Raw genomic sequence first — 19,415 nt, forward strand, 5'->3', positions numbered from 1 at the left:
TTTCCATTATGTCTGGCTTTGCGGACTAGAGTTTGATTCACCGGAACGTTTGTGATAAAACAGGAAGAGAACAACCCGGATAGGTTTTTGAGACGGACTGGAACCCAACGCAGAGTGGACGCTGGAGGGAGATTTGAGAAGCGCATGGAGAACAGACGGCCGTAAACTTGGCTGACGACTTTAGTGGTTGCTTTATCGTTATAATTTACTTTTTTTGCAATCATGGAAGCAGACAGTGACATAAAACCGACACCGAGAGGGTTTCAGTGCACTCTGTGCAATGTCAATTTACCAAACCGTAAGTAACGTAACGTTAAGCTAGCCTAACTTCTATTGAGGTTTCCAGTTATTGCCCTTTTTTGACATGTTTTTTGGCAGCCATGCGTTACTTTTTTATGCAGGTTGCTAACATAACCGGACTGAAAAAAACAGTTAACTTTAATCTATGAAGCTGATGTCAATGCCATGCATTATTAGAACAGCTAGCTAATGTTACTAAGGTTTTACTAGCTAACGTTAGTTTAAGTGTATTACATACTATTTGTTAGCGAATTATTAGTAAGTTTAGTTATTGCTCGTATTTTTATTTTCTCCAGTGCCAAGCTTGGATCAGCATGTCAAAGGGCGGAAACACCAAACATTGACCACGGTGCGGGCAACCAGGAAGATCCAGGAGCAGCGCAGTGTGTTTGTCAGTGGCATCAATCCTGACATCTCTCAGGCTGAAGTAGCTGAGTACTTCCAGCAGTTTGGGACAGTCTCAGATATTATCATGGATAAAGACCGGGTGAGTCAGCTGTTTAGATGCAGGAAGCTCATTTTAAATTGTGTCTCATAGAGCTGGTCAATATATCGATATTATATATCGATATCGTGATATGATACTAGTTATCGTCTTAGATTTTGGATATCGTAATATAGCATAATTGTCTTTTCCTGGTTTTAAAGGCTGCATTACAGTAAAGTGATGTCATTTTCTGAACTTACCAGACTGTTGTAACTGTTTTATTATTTGCCTTTATCCACTAACTGTATTCATCATATCCACATAACTGATGACTATTTATCAAAAATCTCATTGTGTAAATATTTTATGAAAGCACCAATAGTCAACACTACAATATCGTTGCGGTATCGATATCAAGGTATTTGGTCAAAAATATCGTGATGTTTGATTTTCTCCATATCGCTCAGCCCTAATGTCTCATAAGCAAGAGTGCTGACTGTCAATTTCTCTGCAGCATGTGGAAAATGACTGATGAAGCCCCAATGTGGTCTGACTGTGATGTGTGTGCACTCACAGGGTGTGTACGCCATCGTGCAGTTCAACGAGACCGACAGCATACAGGCGGCCCTGTCCTGTGTTGAGCATCAGATGAAGGGCTTGAAGCTGCGTGTCAAACCCCGGGAAAAGAAGGATTTCAAGTTGATTCCCAAGAAGAACAACTCCCAGAACCTCCAGCAAGCTCTCGACCGTCTCAAACCTCAGCTGTGTCAGTTGGTGTCTGTAAGCATCCTCTTGTCAAATATAAAGTCTGGCTTATGCCCAGAGGAGTGGGGGTCTGTAAGGATGGCAGGAGCGTTACAGCCTATAGGGGCTGCTAGTGGGGCCTTTAGATTCTTGAGACTTAAGTTTAGTTCCTTAATACTGTATATCTTGTAGATTACTCTCGCATTGCCAGACCTTCCTCCACACAGCGCTGCGGAGGAGGGTCTGGCTAGTCCACACAGTACAGGATGGGAGAAAAACATGCTCTCGTTTATTGGCATTTCTTTAAACCAATCACAATCGTCATGGGCAGCGCCTCTGCAAAATGGCCTCGGGAAGGAACTTGTTTTGGTGGAACGCTTACGTTTGAATATCGAGGATATAGACTACTTGTATATTATATTAGTGTTTTTGGCACATTTCTTTGTCCTTTGATCTCTGGCAGGTGGATGCCCAGATGCAGTACGTCGTAGAGCGATTTCAGCTGGGAGAAAATGAAAAGAAGGCCCGAGGTTTGCTGGTTCAACTCCTGCAAGAGGTTTTTGTGGAGTTTTTTCCAGGTGACCTTTTCTAAACACGCATACTGAGAGTCTGTTTTTTTTAAATCTGGTCTTATTCAGGGACAATTGTGCAAACCGGTGTGGTAGACTGGCTCTCTCACGTTTTTAACACTGCTTGGATTGGTTGCAGACAGCCAGATTCAGCCATTTGGTTCATCTGTCAACACTTTCGGCATCCACTCCTGCGACTTGGACCTGTTCTTGGACCTGGAAAACACCAAAGTGTTCCAGTCGCGTGCCAAGTCCACCACAGAGCAGGTCTGACTTTTTTTTTTTTTTTTTTTTTTTTACATATACAGTAGTTGGTGCCAAGTGCATTCTTTACCTCAGTGTTGGCATCAAAAATAAGGTCCTTCAGCCACACAATTTATAGGCAAAATATAAAATTATGTAACTTCATAGGTATACTGCTCATGTATTAACTTTTTTTTTCTTTCTTCTAAATCGCATCTTCAGGCAGGGGAGGGCATGTCAGACGATGGCCGCTCCGAGGACTCCATCCTGTCTGATATTGACCTGTCCACTGCCTCTCCGACCGAAGTCCTGGACCTTGTAGCAGCAATCCTTAGACGCTGTGTCCCCAGCGTTCACAAAGTCCAAGTGGTCAGCAGCGCTCGCCTGCCCGTAGTAAAGTTCCATCACCGCGAGCTTAACCTGCAGGGGGACATCACCATTAACAACAAGTCAGCTGACAATTCTTGACTATGAGAAATGTTTTTATCTTGTACAGTGGGCAGAATTATAGTGCGCTTTTCTTTTCTCCTATCCTGTATCTCTCACTAGACTAGCAGTAAGGAACACCCGCTTCCTCCAGCTGTGCTCAGGGATGGAGGACAGGCTGAGGCCTCTGGCGTACACCATCCGCTACTGGGCCAAGCAGAAGCAGCTGGCTGGTAAGATTAAATAAACCTAAGCCTCCTGCACCAATTCAAACTTTTGAATATTTTTTTTTTTAAACCTTCAAGATTAGTGTGTTGTAGTCATTTGTGCATTTGGGTTGTCATTTTATTTTTTTGGTCAGCAGATGTCAGTAAAACTCCACTTGTCCCTTATCTTGTTGGGATCTGACACACTGATTCCTTTTAGTGTCTTGGTATGGAAGCTGTGGTTAAAGAAAAACATGGCACAAACACAGCTCTGTTTGTGTTGTAATACTACAGGCTATGTCCCCAGATATAGAATGAAATCTTAATAAAATTGCTTATCACTGAAGAGCACACTAATTACCTTTTTACTCCTGGGGCATATCCTCTTTATTCCCTTTGATGAACCGTAGCCCCCAAGCTGCCGGTGCAGCTTTCAGCAAGGCACTTGTGCTGAGTGATTAGCAGAGCATGATGGGATCGGCGTTAGCCTGGACCACTGGGGATCACTTTACTGGCTATGTCTCAATTAGTTTTAGCGAGTAACCAACTTGCTATATACGGAGACTTGCAGAAGTATGTAAGTCATATGCCTTGAACTTTTCCACATTTTGTCATGTTACAACTTTAGCTGCAAAGATTAATCGATTAGTTATCAACTTTTAAATTAATTAAAATGGTTTTGATAATCGATTAGTCGGTTTGAGGAGTTAATATTATTTTTTTTTTTTAAGTGTACGTACGGCCAAAACGGCATACGCCAAAAAAAAGTCAGATTTATAAAACCGTGTGTACGCACACCTGTAAGTAATCTTCCCTTTTATCAATCAGAGATTACCTACAAGCGTGCGTATGTGGATCAGCCCCTTATCCCGCCCTGTACGTGCCCATTTTTAACCATAAATGGTCAATGCAAAGCACCTCTTGAATGCTGATCAATGTATGAATGACACTGGCAGTTGTTACACCGTATCATGATGACTGGCAGAGAAAAAGCAAAAAACTTCTCAGATGTTCAGGAATTGCTGCAAATTTAATTATAATTTTGGCCTGTTTTGCACAGTGTATGGAACCCTGATCTATAACTACATGTATTAATAATGCGTCCAAAACGGCAGGCATTATGGCACTCGGAGACAGCTTTGATATATCAGACGTATATATGATAAGATTTAACAGAACTATATATTACATCCAAACAAGCCTTAGTGATAAAGATGAAGATTATATATAATATTTAAAAAAAACACTTAGCTGTCTGACATTTCACTCTGGAAACAGCCGGTTTCCCCCAGAGTGGCGAGGACCTGTATTTGGACCGGATGGCACTGTTCCAGCGCGTTGCCCTCTCTACTGGACCCAATTCAGTACATAGATCCAAGAGCTCAGCTTTAGAAAATCTAAATCGGCATATTAGCCAGTCATCGTCATGGTCCCCGAAGTCTTTTTTTGTCTCCTGATTCTTCCATTAGCGTAGTCCTCCTGCAGGGCCAGCAGTGCCACCATGCACCATTATGCACGGGGGTCACCGCAGTATTTATATGTTTACAACAATTTGTGATTGTTAACACCTTGCCAACACAGCATCAACTAGTGGTATCCCCCACCCCGAGATACAATTTGAAGACAAAATAAAGTCTAATAGGCAAACACACGCTTTTCTTCATGCAGGTTTAGTCACAAACGGTATTAAAGTTCGGACTAGGGCTGGGCAATATGGACCAAAAGTCATATCCCGATATATTTTGGCTGAATATCGATATACGATATATATCCCGATATTTTTTTCCACAAAGTGAGAGCAAATGTTCAGTCAAAGCCAAAATCAAATATGACATGTCACAAGTAGTTTCATAGAAACAGTTGCAAAATCAAATAAATAATAAACCGGTTTCTTCACCTGGTTCATGATTAAATGCTCAGCTGTTCAAATAACAATAAAATGTAAACCTAAATACTGTATAACAGGAGTACCTTTTTTGAAATCAAAGCTCCATATTTGTGATTCGTTCCAAAGGTCAATTAAGCTTTTGATATTAATATAATCCACTTTGTTCAAAATGTAATGCCTCATGCCTGTAAGCCTAGGTTTATAGTCCCATTCTTCCACTTGATACTGCTTCCACTTAAGTAAACTAAAAGATGAACTATCGACTACAAAACAAAGAAACTAATTAATGTGTTAATACAAAGAATATTTATTATGATCGGTTCACAGATCTGAGTCCAAACGGAAACTTCACCCTTCTGAACTAAGAGTTTCTGCTTTAAGGTGAAGTTTAAAACAGACTGAAATGTCCAGGCTCATTCCTCCACTATTTATTTCTGTATGTATTTATGCGTTACATGTAATTTTAACGGGCACTGAGCTCCAGATCCTGCAGCCGCAGACGGTCTCTGCTGCCCCGCTGTAGCTTTCTCTCCGTCCCGCCGCCGCGGCAAACTTAGTGGAACTTTCCGCCGATATCGACATACAGGTCGTCCTGGACTACGTGTAAGATCCTACCGATCACCACTCTGTCTTTGGCTGGTCCGATCTGGATCAGCGGGGACCGGCGCAGCAGCGAGGCAAAGCTGTGTTTTTACCGGGGGAAGAGACGCTGCGGCCGGCCACGGAGCTCTCCGCCTCCCGCTGCCGCCGGAGCTCAGGTTGCTGGTCGAAGGCGGCATACATAATCATAAAACACATTGTCACCTGTTAAATGTTATTCATTGCTGTTTGTTCTTTTCATTTCCTCTATCGAACATAATTAAGCAGTACAAAAGTCCGGCATCTTTAGCGTTGATCTGAATGCTTCGGACCTCTGTTCCAAGATGGCGGCGGTTTTGACGTATGTTTAGAACCTCAAGGCGACATCTGTCTATGGGAGCAAGGATCACATTTGAACTATATCGATATATGCGATATGGTCTAATTCCATATCTCATTTAAAAATATATCGATATATTTTTAATATCGATATATCGCCCAGCCCTAGTTCGGACTGATAACGAGGACTTTAAGGGTAACGATTGCGGCTGTATTTTCAGACTTTGACATTTGATGATATGCACAGTTTTAAAGACAAATATTTAGTTATTTACACTGTGTTCTGCAGCTATCTAATGGTAGGTTATTTGATGGTATCCTGTCTTCCATGCAGTTGGGCCATCCCCTCCTCCTGCGCTCCGCAGCAGACAATGTGACAGCGATTAAATATTAAGAACACATTTTTATTTAAGATTTGAGTTGGAGGAAACCGTTATCACTCAGTACAAGCGCAAATAACACTGCTGGATTTCATCTTCATGGTAATGTGGATAATATGGAGTGAAAGAGTGTGTGTGTGTACCCGTTTTACTATATTCGTGGGGTCCAAAAACCGGGCACTACAGTATACTTGTGGGGTCTGCACAGCCTCGTGGGGACCAAAATGCTGGTCCCCACGAGTTTAAAGGGCTGTTTGAGGGTTAAGACTTGGTTTTAGGATTAGGGTTAGAATTAGGTTAGGGTGAGGGTTAAGGTTAGGCATTTAGTTGTGATGGTTAAGGTTAGGGTAAGGGGCTAGGGAATGTAGTATATGTAGTATATAGAATGTAGTATATAGCTATGGTAAATTACTTTTCTGATCGTCAAAACCACACCAGAGATGTTTGGCTTGAAAATATATGCTAATAACCAGGCTGCAATGACCTCGCCAACAATTTTTTTTTTTTAAGATTATTTTTTATTATTGGTTTTATATTTTAAACCTACAGAACAGACAAACACAATCAAACAAGAACATAAACCCTCTCCCACCCCCACCCTCTGCGGTCTAGAGGAAAACAAAATGAATAATAGTTAATCGCGATTAATCGTTTTATCACATGATTAAAATTCTATTATTTTGCATTTCAGAACTGTTTTTCAGTACATATTAACAATGGAAAGCAATTCTTACCAGTGTATATTGATTGGGAATCAAATGAATGCAAAGAAAGTGACTTTATGAACTTGATTTTAAGATTTGTATTTGTTTATTTATTTACTGTAAACAAAAGAAAAATGTGTGAATCTGGTCACATATTTGAATCTAGAGTCAATATTAGAGTTAGGTATTGTTTGGTTTGGATACCGGTGCTAAAGCGGTACTTTTAAAACGGTACTGGTGCTTTAACGGTGCCTGAACCGATACTTTTAAGAAAGTAAAAAAAACAACAGTTGGCGACATTAAAGAACAGCTTGTTTATTGCTAAGGTCATATGGTTAAAATTAAATTACTTAATAATAATGTAATAACTATAACAATAACTTATTTCACTAGTAAATAGCTGTTGAACGACAAAAACAACCACAAGATGGGAAAAGGGCATTTAACAATAACTTTGAATGCACCACGACGCTGTAGGTTACCAGTTTCATTGAACGCACCATCTGTGTTTTTTCCGGCAACGGCAGCTGCCCATTGTTACATCCCAGTGTCGGAATCCTCTACAGTGAAATACAGACAAACTTTACAACGTTTAGCGTTCACTGTCAGCATTGTAACTGTGTTTAATCCAGCTACTAGCTAGCGGTAGGCTAACGTTAGCTGCTGTCGTGTGTAGTGTTAACTAGCATCACGTGCAGCGATGTTTCTGTTGCCTGTAACGTCAGCCCTTGCTAGTTACAACCACAAACGTAAATGTATTTTATAGGGATTTTATGTGATAGACCAACACAAAGTGGCGCATACTTGTGATGTGGAAGGAAAATGATACATGGTTTTCAAATTATTCTTTTTTTACAAATAAAAAAAACTGAAAAGTGTGGCCTGCAAAATTATTCAGCTCCCCTGAGTCAATACTCAGTCTTTTGGGGTATGTCTCTACCAGCTTTGCACATCTAGAGACTGACATTTTTGTCCATTCTTCTTTGTAAAAATGGCTCAAGCTCAGTCAGACTGGATGGAAAGCATCTGTGAACAGCAATTTTCAAGTCTTGCCAGAGATTCTCAGTTGGAGTTAGGTCTGGACTTTGACTGGGGCATTCTAACACATGAATATGCTTTGATCTACCATCAACCATTCCATTGTAGCTCTGGCTGTATGTTTAGGGTCGTTGTCCTGCTGGAAGGTGAACCTGGAAAAGTTATAGAATTTGAAAAATGCAAATTCCAGGCCTGGAAAGGTTTTGGAAACATAGTGCAGTGTTAGATTTCTGCCACACACAGCGTTTTGCATTTAGGCCAAAAACTTCAATTTTGGTGTCCTCTGACCAGAGCACCTTCCTCCACATGTTTGCTGTGCCCCCTTCTTATGGTCTTCACAGAACAGCTGTATTTATACTGAGATTAGATTACACACAGGTGGACTCTATTTACTAATTAGGTGACTTCTGAAAGCAATTGGTTGCACTGGATTTTATTCAGGGGTATCTGAGTAAAGGGAGCTGAATACTTTTTCACGCCACTCTTTTAAATTTATTTGTAAAATAATTTAAAAACCATTTATCATTTTCCTTCCACTTGACAATAATGTGCCACTTTGTGTTGGTCTATCACATAAAATCCCAATGAAATACATTTACATTTGTGGTTGTAATGTAACAAAATGTGGAAAAGTTCAAGGGATATATATATATATATATATATATATATATATATATATATATATATATATATATATATACTTTTGCAAGCCTCTGTAATTCAATGTGAGTACAGAAATGTTGAAATGACATAAAATGCCCGTCCCTTGTAGCCGTGATAAATTAGCCTGAAGCTAATGCTTACCTGTTCAGGAGGAAATTAGCCAACTCGGTGTCTTTCTGGGCTCTAAGCTGTATCCATCTTTCAAATACATCTCCAATATTTACCCGGGGTTTGTAACCTCTTTGGTCATACAACTGTTAGAAACATGCCGTTTTGTTTTGTTAGGTCGGATAGAATTTATCTCCGCTGATCCCGTTCGTTTGTTTGCTGCTTTCATGGCTGTCTTAACGTTAGAGCTGTAGCGCGCTGGGTTTATGTTTTTACAGGTAAACCTGGCAACCCCGCCTGGCTGTCAAACTGGGCCGTTGATAACAACACACAGACCAAAACAGAAATTCCATCACGGAACAAAAATTTCAAAAGGAGAAAATACTGGCATTAGCATTGTTGTCAGAAAAGATAGTATTTCAATTTAGCATGTTTCCTTAATATCTGATGAAGCATTGGGATCATTTTTGGATGTATTACAGTAAATATATTACATATTGGACCTTCCTAGCATGTAAGCAAACCGGTTACAGGTCAACCGTTTTTGTAGCATAAACCCAACGGCACTCGAGGATAACCAAAATATTTGATGCTTAAACCAAAAGAAAACTGTGAAACACCGTCACAAGTTTATAAGACATTGGAAGTGGCAATGATTGTTGCATCAGATGTCAACAGAGATGTGATTGGATCGTTTGCTGAATTAACTAATTTACATTGTTTGACATGGTTCCAAATAAATGCTCTACCATTTTTTATTATTGTGGGAAGAAAAAAAACCCGTACGCAGTTAAACTGTTTTTCAGTTAACGGCTTTTAGACTTATTGATCGTACATCATATCTGAGGCCTGTACTACGAAGCAAGATCAACTTGTCCTGGATTTCTTTCAGCAATCCGGCTTCACCTAACCTAACAACCGCGGTCCCGCATAACCTGTACTACGACGCTGGTTAACAACTAGTTCAGTCAATTCAGGGTTTCCCAATCCAGCGGCGCGCATTCACATAAAAGAGGTGGTGTTTGCGCACCACGACCAATCGCAAACATCTACCAGAGCCGCATGTTGTATATAAGAAGAGCAAATTATAATTCTCCATAAATATGAAGAACACAGACACGGTTTTACAGGGAAAACGCAATACAGTCGCTGCTTCCTAAAACAGCAAGGAAAGCTGGCAAAAAAATAAATAAATAGCCGACGCTGTAGATGTTTAAATCACAACGCTTATTAATATCGCTTCCTCATCAGTCAGGACCAAGATCTGACCATAATTACACTTGTGCTTTCCATAAACTGTCGTTGCTTTAGCCTTTTATTTCAGTTGCAACCCTGGCAGTGGGAAGCGGCCGTGAGAGCAAATAAAAAATATAAAAACATAATTCAAACCACTCTGCGCATTGGCGACACACGGCTCAAGGAGCCGATATGTAATTCCCTCCCATTAAAATATATAGGCTATATTTCGTAAAAAATACCCATGTTAACTGGGTTGTTGGGCTCTCAATGTTTTAACTTTTGTGGGCGGACCCCTCTCTCCCCCCCCCTCTCTGCACCGAGCTCCGCCTGATCTTCTTTAAGAACGGTGACATCGTTATCAATCGACCTATTGATTGGTCAATAGGCGGTTGATCTCTGATCTCCAACTTAACCTGCTCCCGACCAGGTTAGGTGTTCAGCATGAGTTACCACGGCGATTGAACCCGATAACAACTAATCCACCTTCGTAGTACAGAAAATCCTGGGTTGAGCCTTAAGTTAGCTCGTTAATGCCAAATCCTGCTTCGTAGTACAGGCCTCTGGTGTAATGCTGGCAGAGGAGTGAAGAAACTAGAAAATATTCATATTTAAAAAAACTGGAATCAGAATTTTCTTTTTAAATGAAAAATAACTTGCTCAATATATCAAATAGTTGCAGATTAATGTAATAGTTGACAATTAATTGATTAATCTTTACAGCTCTAAGTGTTTTTTGAGTCACTTATGGTTTAAGTGCCCACTGCACGACTTTAGCCCTGATCTTCCACTGCCCCATATCAGAGGAAAATCGGCATTGGCTCGGTGCTGTGTGAACTGTTAAAAACGAGAGGCTCGCTAATGCCCCAGACGTATTCAAGATATCTAGCAGGCTATTTATATCCGGAGCTGTCAGGGACTCTGCAGGGGGGAGGGGTCGTCTGCACTTGCCTGGAACTTTTCTGTATATGTTGAATTTTGCAACATAGACAAAAGTTTTTGTTGCACCTAGATTAGAGGTGTGACGAGATTTTGCGAGATTAAAACGTGGACCAATTGATAAATCAATCGGTGCCACATTTTGGTACCTTCACATAAGTGCGAGCTTCTCTGTCCTCTCTGCATCTTTCACAGAGAGCGGGGCTCAGCTCCAACACACACACACACACACACACACACACACACACACACACACACACACACACACACACACACACACACACACAGATGTGCGGTGCCGATGGAGCGAACGCTACGTTGCCTCTGCAGTTTGTAAAGTCACAGTGAGACACGGCAATGCCGGTAAAGCGGCACTTTTAAAACTTCACACAGACACCGTTTGCTGCAATATAATATAATACACTTCAGAGACAGATGTTCTCTATTTCCCTGGTGATGACTGACAGGCACAAGACAAAAGGGTTCATATGTCCTGGTGACTGACTGACAGGCTGAGGTTGTAGGGCAAGCCAAGGGAACTTTGTTTCTATATCACCTTTTAGCAACAAGGCAATTTAAAGTGCTTTACATAACACATTTATAGAGAAATTAAAAACAGTCATGAAAATAAAACCAGATGCAAAAAAAGAAAAAATAACAGGATACAATTACAAGAATAAAAGTTATAGTGCAGTGTAAGAAATGAATAATTACTTGATTTAATAGGTTGTAGGGAAGGGTTTGGGAGGAGAGAGGGACGCTGCAGAGATTAGGTCTGAAGAGGTTAGTATACAGGAGAGAAGCCATTTGACATTGCTCATTTTTCATTTTGTGACTTTGGATTGAATAAAACACTATTTTTCCAGTCATATTTCATAATTTAAGTGTTCTTTAAAATAGTGTTATGATCTCCTCTCGTGAGCAGAGTGTCTTATCACACCCCTAACCTAGATAAATAAATATATAATAAAGACTTCTGTGGACACAGGCAACATGACTACAAGGAAAGTTCCTCAGATTACTTGGACCCACGCGATGGCGAAGAATTTTCTTAAGCTTTGGCAGGAACACAAATGCCTTTTCCATGTATCCAGCGAGCTGTATGACAACCGGTTGGTGAAAAGGAGGAGTTGGAGAGAAATTGCTGATTTTCTTCAAAAGCCAGGTGAGAAAAATAGGTGCATTTTTAGGAACTACTTTATCATATTGTAATGACAATTTTTCATGTTGAACAAGAGACTAAATTCAATATCACTGTCCATTTACAGTACTAGTATACAGTAGTACTATGAAATACATAGGCTACTGTACATGTAATGGTTAGGTGCACCACTGACTTCTGCATATTGCTTTAAGTGAAAGTACTATAGAAATGGATTTAGTAGGAAATGTACGTATGAGCTATACAAAGTATAAAATGTGAGTGCACAATACAATAATTATTACATTGATCATGTCAAAGTTGAGAATAATGACCACGATTTGCTATTTCTGTAGAACTGTGATGTCCAGTGACGCCATTTCTGTTTCACTTCTCTTCTAGCTTGAAGCGTCACTCGTCAGTGAGCAAGAGGAGACCGGAGATCACCTGAGCTTTCTGAATCCAAAAAGTCGCAGACACCGGCGTCGAGACCTAGCACAGCTTCAGACAGAACATTCCGTACTGCCTCTCCCCTTGAGTGGTTCAATGGAGCATCCACAACATCTGCTGAGGAATGTCCTTCACCTGGCCATCAACTGCCAGCAGGAAGGCGCCAGGGGAGTCAAGTCCAAGTGCAGGTAAAAGCCAGGGACAATCAGAACCGGACATAGAGCTGCAGAAGCTTGTTGTTTTAACGCAAGAGGCCTCAAATGTCTGATGACCCAACTCCAGATGCATTGGCTGCGTTTGGAAACCAGGTGGCAGCTGAACTCATACCTGCAATCTAGTCGCTTTTCGGCGAAAATCGCCGTTTGGAATGGGGAAAATGTCATCCGCGTGTAGATCCGAAGAGTTTTTATTTGGGGGGAGGGCGTCCGAAACCTGGTGCTAATACGGCACCAGTGCCTTAACAACCGTTATCTACCGGACCGAGTAGCAACGCGGATTTCGGTGCCTTATTTAGGTGCCACTTAAATGCCTGCGCTTCTCTCTGATGCTCCGAAAATGGACGTTAGAGGCAACTGAAACATCGCCGCACAGGACGCTAGTCAACAGTACACCTGACAGCAGGTAACGTTAGCCTACTGTTAGCTAGCAGCTGGAGTAAACACGGTTACAATGCTGACAGCTAAACTGTGTGTGTCTGTATTTCACTGTAGAGGATTCCAACACCAGATTGTAGCTGCTGTTGTCTGAAAAACAACACAGATGTTGCATTCCCTTGAAATTCGCCTCACCAGCCTCGTGCTGCATTCAAAGTTGTTGTAAAATACTCTTTTCCCATCCAGTGGTTGTTTTTGTCGTTTAACAGGAATTTACTGGTGAAATAAGTTATCGTTATAAGTTATTGTTATTAAATTTTTAGTAAATCCATTTAATTTTGACCCTGTGGCCTTAGCAATACACAAGCTGTTCTTTAATGTCGCCGACTGTCGTTTTGGACTCTTTTTTTTATTTATTTTTTGTAGATCAACTTTTTTGTTTTATATTTTTGTAAGTTGTGTTATAAGTATCCTTTTAGCACCGGGAAAATGTTGTTTTCCCTGTATTTTATTCTCGGGGGGGAGAGAATGATGTGTCACCTTTTTCAGCCCTTCTGAGTTTGTAGGTATGTGAACTACATCAATTACAAGACCCAGACAATCTTAAATCGGACCATAATGAATATGATTTATGACACTCAAGAGAAAGCAATAGATTCCCCAACCCACAGTACATGTCACTTCAGGGGACTCAAGCTCACAGCTTTTTTCGCATCACAACTACAATCAGAATAAAAGCCACTGAAAAGCTATGCTTGAACAGTTTTCTTTAAAATTATCAGTATTTTAATTTATTTGATTATGAACTTTTTTTTATACAAGTGGATTGTTAACTCTTATTTTTTTTTATTTGTGTCACACAAGTGTGTACTGTTTACTGCTTTTTCAATAAATGTTTGCAACAAATGTGTCTGTCTGGCTGTACGTGTAGTTCAAACAATTGCATCAAAATATATGAAGAATTAATTTGCAAAAATACAGTAAAGCCCATTTTGAATGAATCAACCAATAATCCCAATTTAATTGATTTTCCATTTGAGTGCACAATTTAAAAAAAACATGATTTATGAAAATTAAAAAATAAATCTGCATCTTATAAAACAACCCAACACCCTCAACTATATAAGACATGTAGCAGAGGTGTTGAAACCATGTCAGAACCACAATAACAGTAATAATCTTTATTTGAGTAACACATAATACTCTCAGAAAACTCTTAATATCATGATGCTCTCTTGGGGATATTGCTCATTTTGGTGTCCTGCTTGGTTATGAGGGGTTTCTGGGGGACATCATTCCCTTTTTGGAAAACTCTTGCTCTCACGCATGGTATTACGTAATTTCCCGTGTAACTTCTCGCATGTGTTTTCGTGACAAAACTTGGTTTGGAGATCAGGGTGGTATTTCAGGTAGAAGGTTTAACAAACCCTGATGTCTGAGTTGGTTTACCCTGAGATGGGAAACTCTGAGTTTTCGGTTCCAGAACAGCTGATATGAGTTGGTTCAATCAACTCGGAGTAGGTTCATGCGCGTGCACCACCACAATAAAAAGGCAGCATGAATGGAGCCATGATTCTACGATTCACCATGGTAACAACCACATACAAACGGGTCGGCGGAAATACTCATGCGCACATACAGTGAGTTTAAAAAAAAAACAAAAAAACACAGTGGCTGCTGCAAAAGAGAGAATTTGCATGGGAGAAAATTGCTGCTAGAGTAAATGCGTATATTCCAATATAGTGTATATCATATTTAATCATAAGTATAGCCTAATATTACTGGTGAAATCTGAAAAACCTATAATCTATTTAATTTAGATGCAACACTGCGGACGAAAAAGTACTACGCCTACTTATCCCATTGTGAGGCTGCAGCACCATCATTAACAGAATTATAATCCAGAAACTTATTTCAAAGGGTTTACATCATTCACCTGCAGTACTGTGGAACTCCTTTTAAAAACGTTTAAAACACCTTTCAGAGTGATCGAGTCACTAGAGCATAGATGGGTGACGTTAGTGATGAGGATGGATAAGGTTATGTAGGCTACATAACTGATCGACTGGGAAGAAAAACCATACTGCTCAAATAAGTTATCTAAAAATTAAAATGTCGAGGTTTCAGTATCCTCTCCCGACATAAAGCAGCTTCTTCGTCAACGGGATCGTTGACAAAAGGAAATGCCTTGTTTTGAGAAATAAAACACTTTATAGTCTGCCTAGCGTGGTTAATAAACCAACATAATTTTTTGTATTCATGCTGATAACAAACTGCGCTAAAATGCGCCTGATACAGACTGAATGAATGAATGAGGACATGAAAGCACGCTGTGTCAGAGGGAGGAGACTGAGAGAAGCTCAAGGTTTATTGAAGGTTCTCAGGCTCAGTTACCATAGTAACTGACTCTGAGGTGAAGTTCCCTCTCTTTCTGAAACAGGATACTCAGTTTCCCTCATCTCAGGGTTAACAAACTCAGAGTTTTCACTAAACCTGCTTTCTGAAATACCACCCTGATGGACTCTACGGGGATTCTGGTAGCTGGTCCCTCCCTGTCGCCGGTCAGTCCTGTAGTGTGAAAACCACGACGACCCTAAAACTCCAGATTACACAACGGCAGGTTGTGTAGTGTGAACGGTATGGCGAACTGATGACTTTAAAAATCTTGTATTGGGAACTTAGCTTAAAGATGCAGTAGGTAAGCCTTATAAAACTAACTTTGTCATATTTGCTGAAACTGACCCTATGTTCCAGTAGAACTACATGAATATAATATAATAAAAAAATATATGGCTCCTCTGGAAACACCTACAGCCTGTAGTATGATTTGCAAAAATCCACAGCTCCCTGTTCAGATGCACCAATCATGGCCGGGGGGGGTGCACACACATTCATTTTTCCTTGTGGGGGGAGGGGCTTAGGATACCGTTTTGGGCTGTAGCGGACAGGGATGAGGGACTGAGAAGTTGTCGATGTTCAAATGTTTTGGCTAAGTCCTGGATCTTCCCAATCCTACCTACAGCACCTTCTTTAATGAACAAAATAGCCAAATCCATTCCACAAAAGCCAATCCAAACCTTTACACAGATGTTAATGCTTTTATCTTTATCTTTTTACACTAATCATAGTTTCATCCTTTTTAACTATTAACAACACAAATACCTTTGCATTGTGACGTGTAGGTAATCCCAGTGGTGCCGGTCCCCTGCTCAACAACTACGCTCTGACACTGCTGATCATCTTCTTCCTGCAAAACTGCGAGCCTCCTGTCCTCCCCACAGTGGACCAGCTCAAAGACATGGCCTGTAAGTGCCGCACGGCTCCTCAGTGGGTGTCATGCGACGTCTTCGTGTTCTCATCCGACACCTCTCTTACTTTTCCTGTGACGTTTGCTGGAGCAGTCAGATTCACCAAACTCTCTCAACTACACCGATAGCTCGTTTTGACCTGATGAATGCCACCTGTTCATGAGGAGGGGCATGTTTTGATAGATTTTGTCATTATCCTCATCAGTGTTTTATTCTTCCACTGTGGAGAGACTCAGTCAGCTGTCCATCAGTTGTTTGACAGGTCTGTTGGAAACCATCTGCTTTCCAGTTGATGTGTTATTGTGAAAATAGATGCAAGCAAATTTGGACAGCAAATGACTTGCATGTGATCGGTTGATGTAGGGGGATGTTTGGATAAAATTAGTTAGTTAGCTTCCATTGCTCTTTATTTCACTGTTCCAAATATTTGACTTCATATAATAACGGTTTTTCTAGACAGGTTGAAGTGCTTTAACATTGTAGATGATTTAGTCCCATTCAATGAAAACGGGGAAGTTAATGTTTGTTTTGCTGTTATTTCAGTGATGCTATTTGTTAACCTGTGTGCATGTATTAATTGTTGTGTGTTAACCTCTTTGCAGGTGAGGAGGAAGAGTGTGTGATAGAGGGCTGGAACTGCACCTTCCCTAGTCAGCCTATTGCTGTGCCCCCCAGCAAGAATACACAGGACCTCTGTAAGTGAGAGTAATGTGATTGTGATTTGTTTTTATATAACCTTCATTAATTCAAAATACAACTCAGTCTCATCTTACCTCTTAAATACAATGCCAACATCACCACTACATACCCTAAATGTCACTCTTGATGTACGTGTTTGTCTTCTTTTCTAGGCACCCTGCTCTTTGGCTTCTTCTCCTTCTACGCTAAGTTTGATTTTGCCAGTAGTGTCATATCTGTCAGGAAGGGATGCTCACTCCCAATCACTGATTTCCTCAGCCAGAATAAAGAGGAGGAGGTCATGCAAGAGGAAAAACCCGCCAAGACCCAACCCCCCAGTCCCAAACTGGGCCCACTAAATCTCTTAGACCCCTTTGATCTCTCCCACAACGTAGCTGGAAACCTGAATGAGCGCTCTCAGCGCAGCTTCCAGAGGGAGTGCCAGGAGGCTGACAAGTACTGCCGCAGCCTGCAGTACCAGCGCAAATCTACCAAGGGGAAGTCATGGGGGCTGGTGCGCTTATTCACCCCCCATGGGGAGGTTCCGCAGGTCAAAACAGAGCAGCCAACCATCAGCATCCCCTTCAAATCAGCGTCGCTCCCTGAAGTGCTGCGCAGTCAGCTGCACATGGCGGGGGAAGGTTTCCGGCTGCTGTGGTTTCAGAAGGTTTGCGTTGCTTTGGAGGGAGTCTTCCAAAGAGTTCTCAGGTGTCACCTTACTCGCTCCCCAGACGCCGCGTTTGGCGGGGATTCAGTTGTCGATGCTGCTATGGAAATGGAAACCACGTCGGCTTCCATCAACACGTCAATAAATGACAGCTGTGACAGCGTTGAATCCCAAAACGAAGCCAGCCCTCTGGGTACGGCTGCGCTCGGTGCCAAGAGGCGGCTATCTTCTGGCAGCGAGGCTTCTGTGTCGCCTCAAGGCAAAAAGCCAAGACTGGCAAAAAGAGGCAAGCCTGAATTGCCTCACTGGATCGGTGTGCAAAAGCACACGGTGTGGGCTGGCAGGAGGAAAGTGAGAAGGGAGCTGATCAAGGATACCGACCTGAGGCCAGAGGGCAGCTGTATGGAGCTGGAGTCCCGGGTCACAGCGTACATCATTGAAAAAGAGCCGGAGCTCAAGGAGCCCCTGGAGTTCAAGGTCCAGCCCCAGATGGTGGGTGGGACAGAAAGCACAAAGGTAGTGCTCAAGTTGGAGCCAACCAGTGACAAGACAGGAGTTTTTCACGACTTCTTTCATTTCCTGGAAGCCTTCTTACCTAAGATGGTAGACACACTGCTCGAGAAAGACGTTGCTAGTGCTTAAATGGGACCCATTTGAAATATGTCTCCATTTAAATCTAAGGATTTTGGGTGTACTTTGTTCTGTTTTGTACATCCAAGAGGCCATTACTGCTACTTGTATTAACCCTTTAGAATGGGACATGAAAGAGCATAACTTTGGCTTTATGTTGACCAGACATCAATTTATTATATTTGTAAATGTGGGCTTTGGCAGAATGTCAGATTTGTCAATTTTTTCATGTATATTTCAAATTTTTATGTTTCATTATAAGATTTCTTGATTAAGCCCTACTTGTATGTTTTAGACATGTCTTGGTTTTAGTACATTTCTGTTTAAAATAAGGCTCTTAAATGAAGAAAGGTAAACTTAAGTGGCAGATAATTGATCTACACACCATCTGATGTTGTCTTCAAATGAATAAAGCATTTGTAAAACACCACCTCCTTCTCTACACAGTAGCTGTGATTGGTCAGGACCATGTGTACATTTACTTTGCCTTCACACACTTTTTCTAAATAAAGAATCTAATTGTACTGTTCTCTGTGGGCTGCCAGAAAGGTGCCATTGACTGGAGCTTTTATCCAGTCAGGTCTTTGCTCATATGCCTGAGACAGATGAGAGTAATTACGCAGCCAGGCAGACTGCTTTATTACAGCAGGACAAGCCGCAGCTGAGGGATGCACGGAGCTCCCATGCACTGATTAACATCATTCATCTCACTCTTAAAGGGAAATGCAGATGGCCAGCAGGTTAGACAGGCCTCGGAGGATGGAGGTGGCTGTGACAATAAAGACGTTTGAGACTGTTTACCACATTTTAATATGATGCTGGTTGGAATAACTAATAGGATATTTGTTGTGACCATGAAATAAAAAGATAAAACTGGTATGTGTCCAAAGGATCTTCATCTTCATCTGGTAAAAAAAAATAGAATAAAACTGACTGCTCCAATGATTGCTGCCAAACGAGCGAAAAGGTATTTTGGCCAAAATATTACTTGTGGTTATTTTTTTATTATTAGAAAGGTAAGTCTTGCATTATCACTTGAATATTGTCAAAATTTTGATTTTATTTTAGCCATGCTAGCAGCATGACTCTAGGGGTAGCACTGCTGGTCTTTGGTTCAGGCTGAAATATCTCAACTATTTGATGGATTGCCGTTCAGTTT

At 41.1% G+C, this 19,415-nt stretch overlaps 1 protein-coding gene across 1 annotated transcript; it reads left to right on the forward strand.

Moving 5' to 3' along the window:
• Nucleotides 1-5: 5 nt before the first annotated feature.
• On the forward strand, nt 6-18,686 carry tut1 (terminal uridylyl transferase 1, U6 snRNA-specific). The gene is made up of 10 exons (XM_028568676.1): nt 6-298; nt 597-787; nt 1,304-1,507; nt 1,935-2,049; nt 2,180-2,307; nt 2,506-2,732; nt 2,833-2,942; nt 16,156-16,278; nt 16,884-16,976; nt 17,133-18,686. Exons 1-10 carry the CDS (start codon nt 223-225, stop codon nt 18,266-18,268), a joined length of 2,403 nt encoding a protein of 800 aa, XP_028424477.1. The 5' UTR covers nt 6-222; the 3' UTR covers nt 18,269-18,686.
• Nucleotides 18,687-19,415: the final 729 nt, after the last annotated feature.

The sequence above is a fragment of the Perca flavescens genome, chromosome 21, assembly GCF_004354835.1.
Source record: "Perca flavescens isolate YP-PL-M2 chromosome 21, PFLA_1.0, whole genome shotgun sequence".
NCBI classification, from domain to species: Eukaryota; Metazoa; Chordata; class Actinopteri; order Perciformes; family Percidae; genus Perca; species Perca flavescens.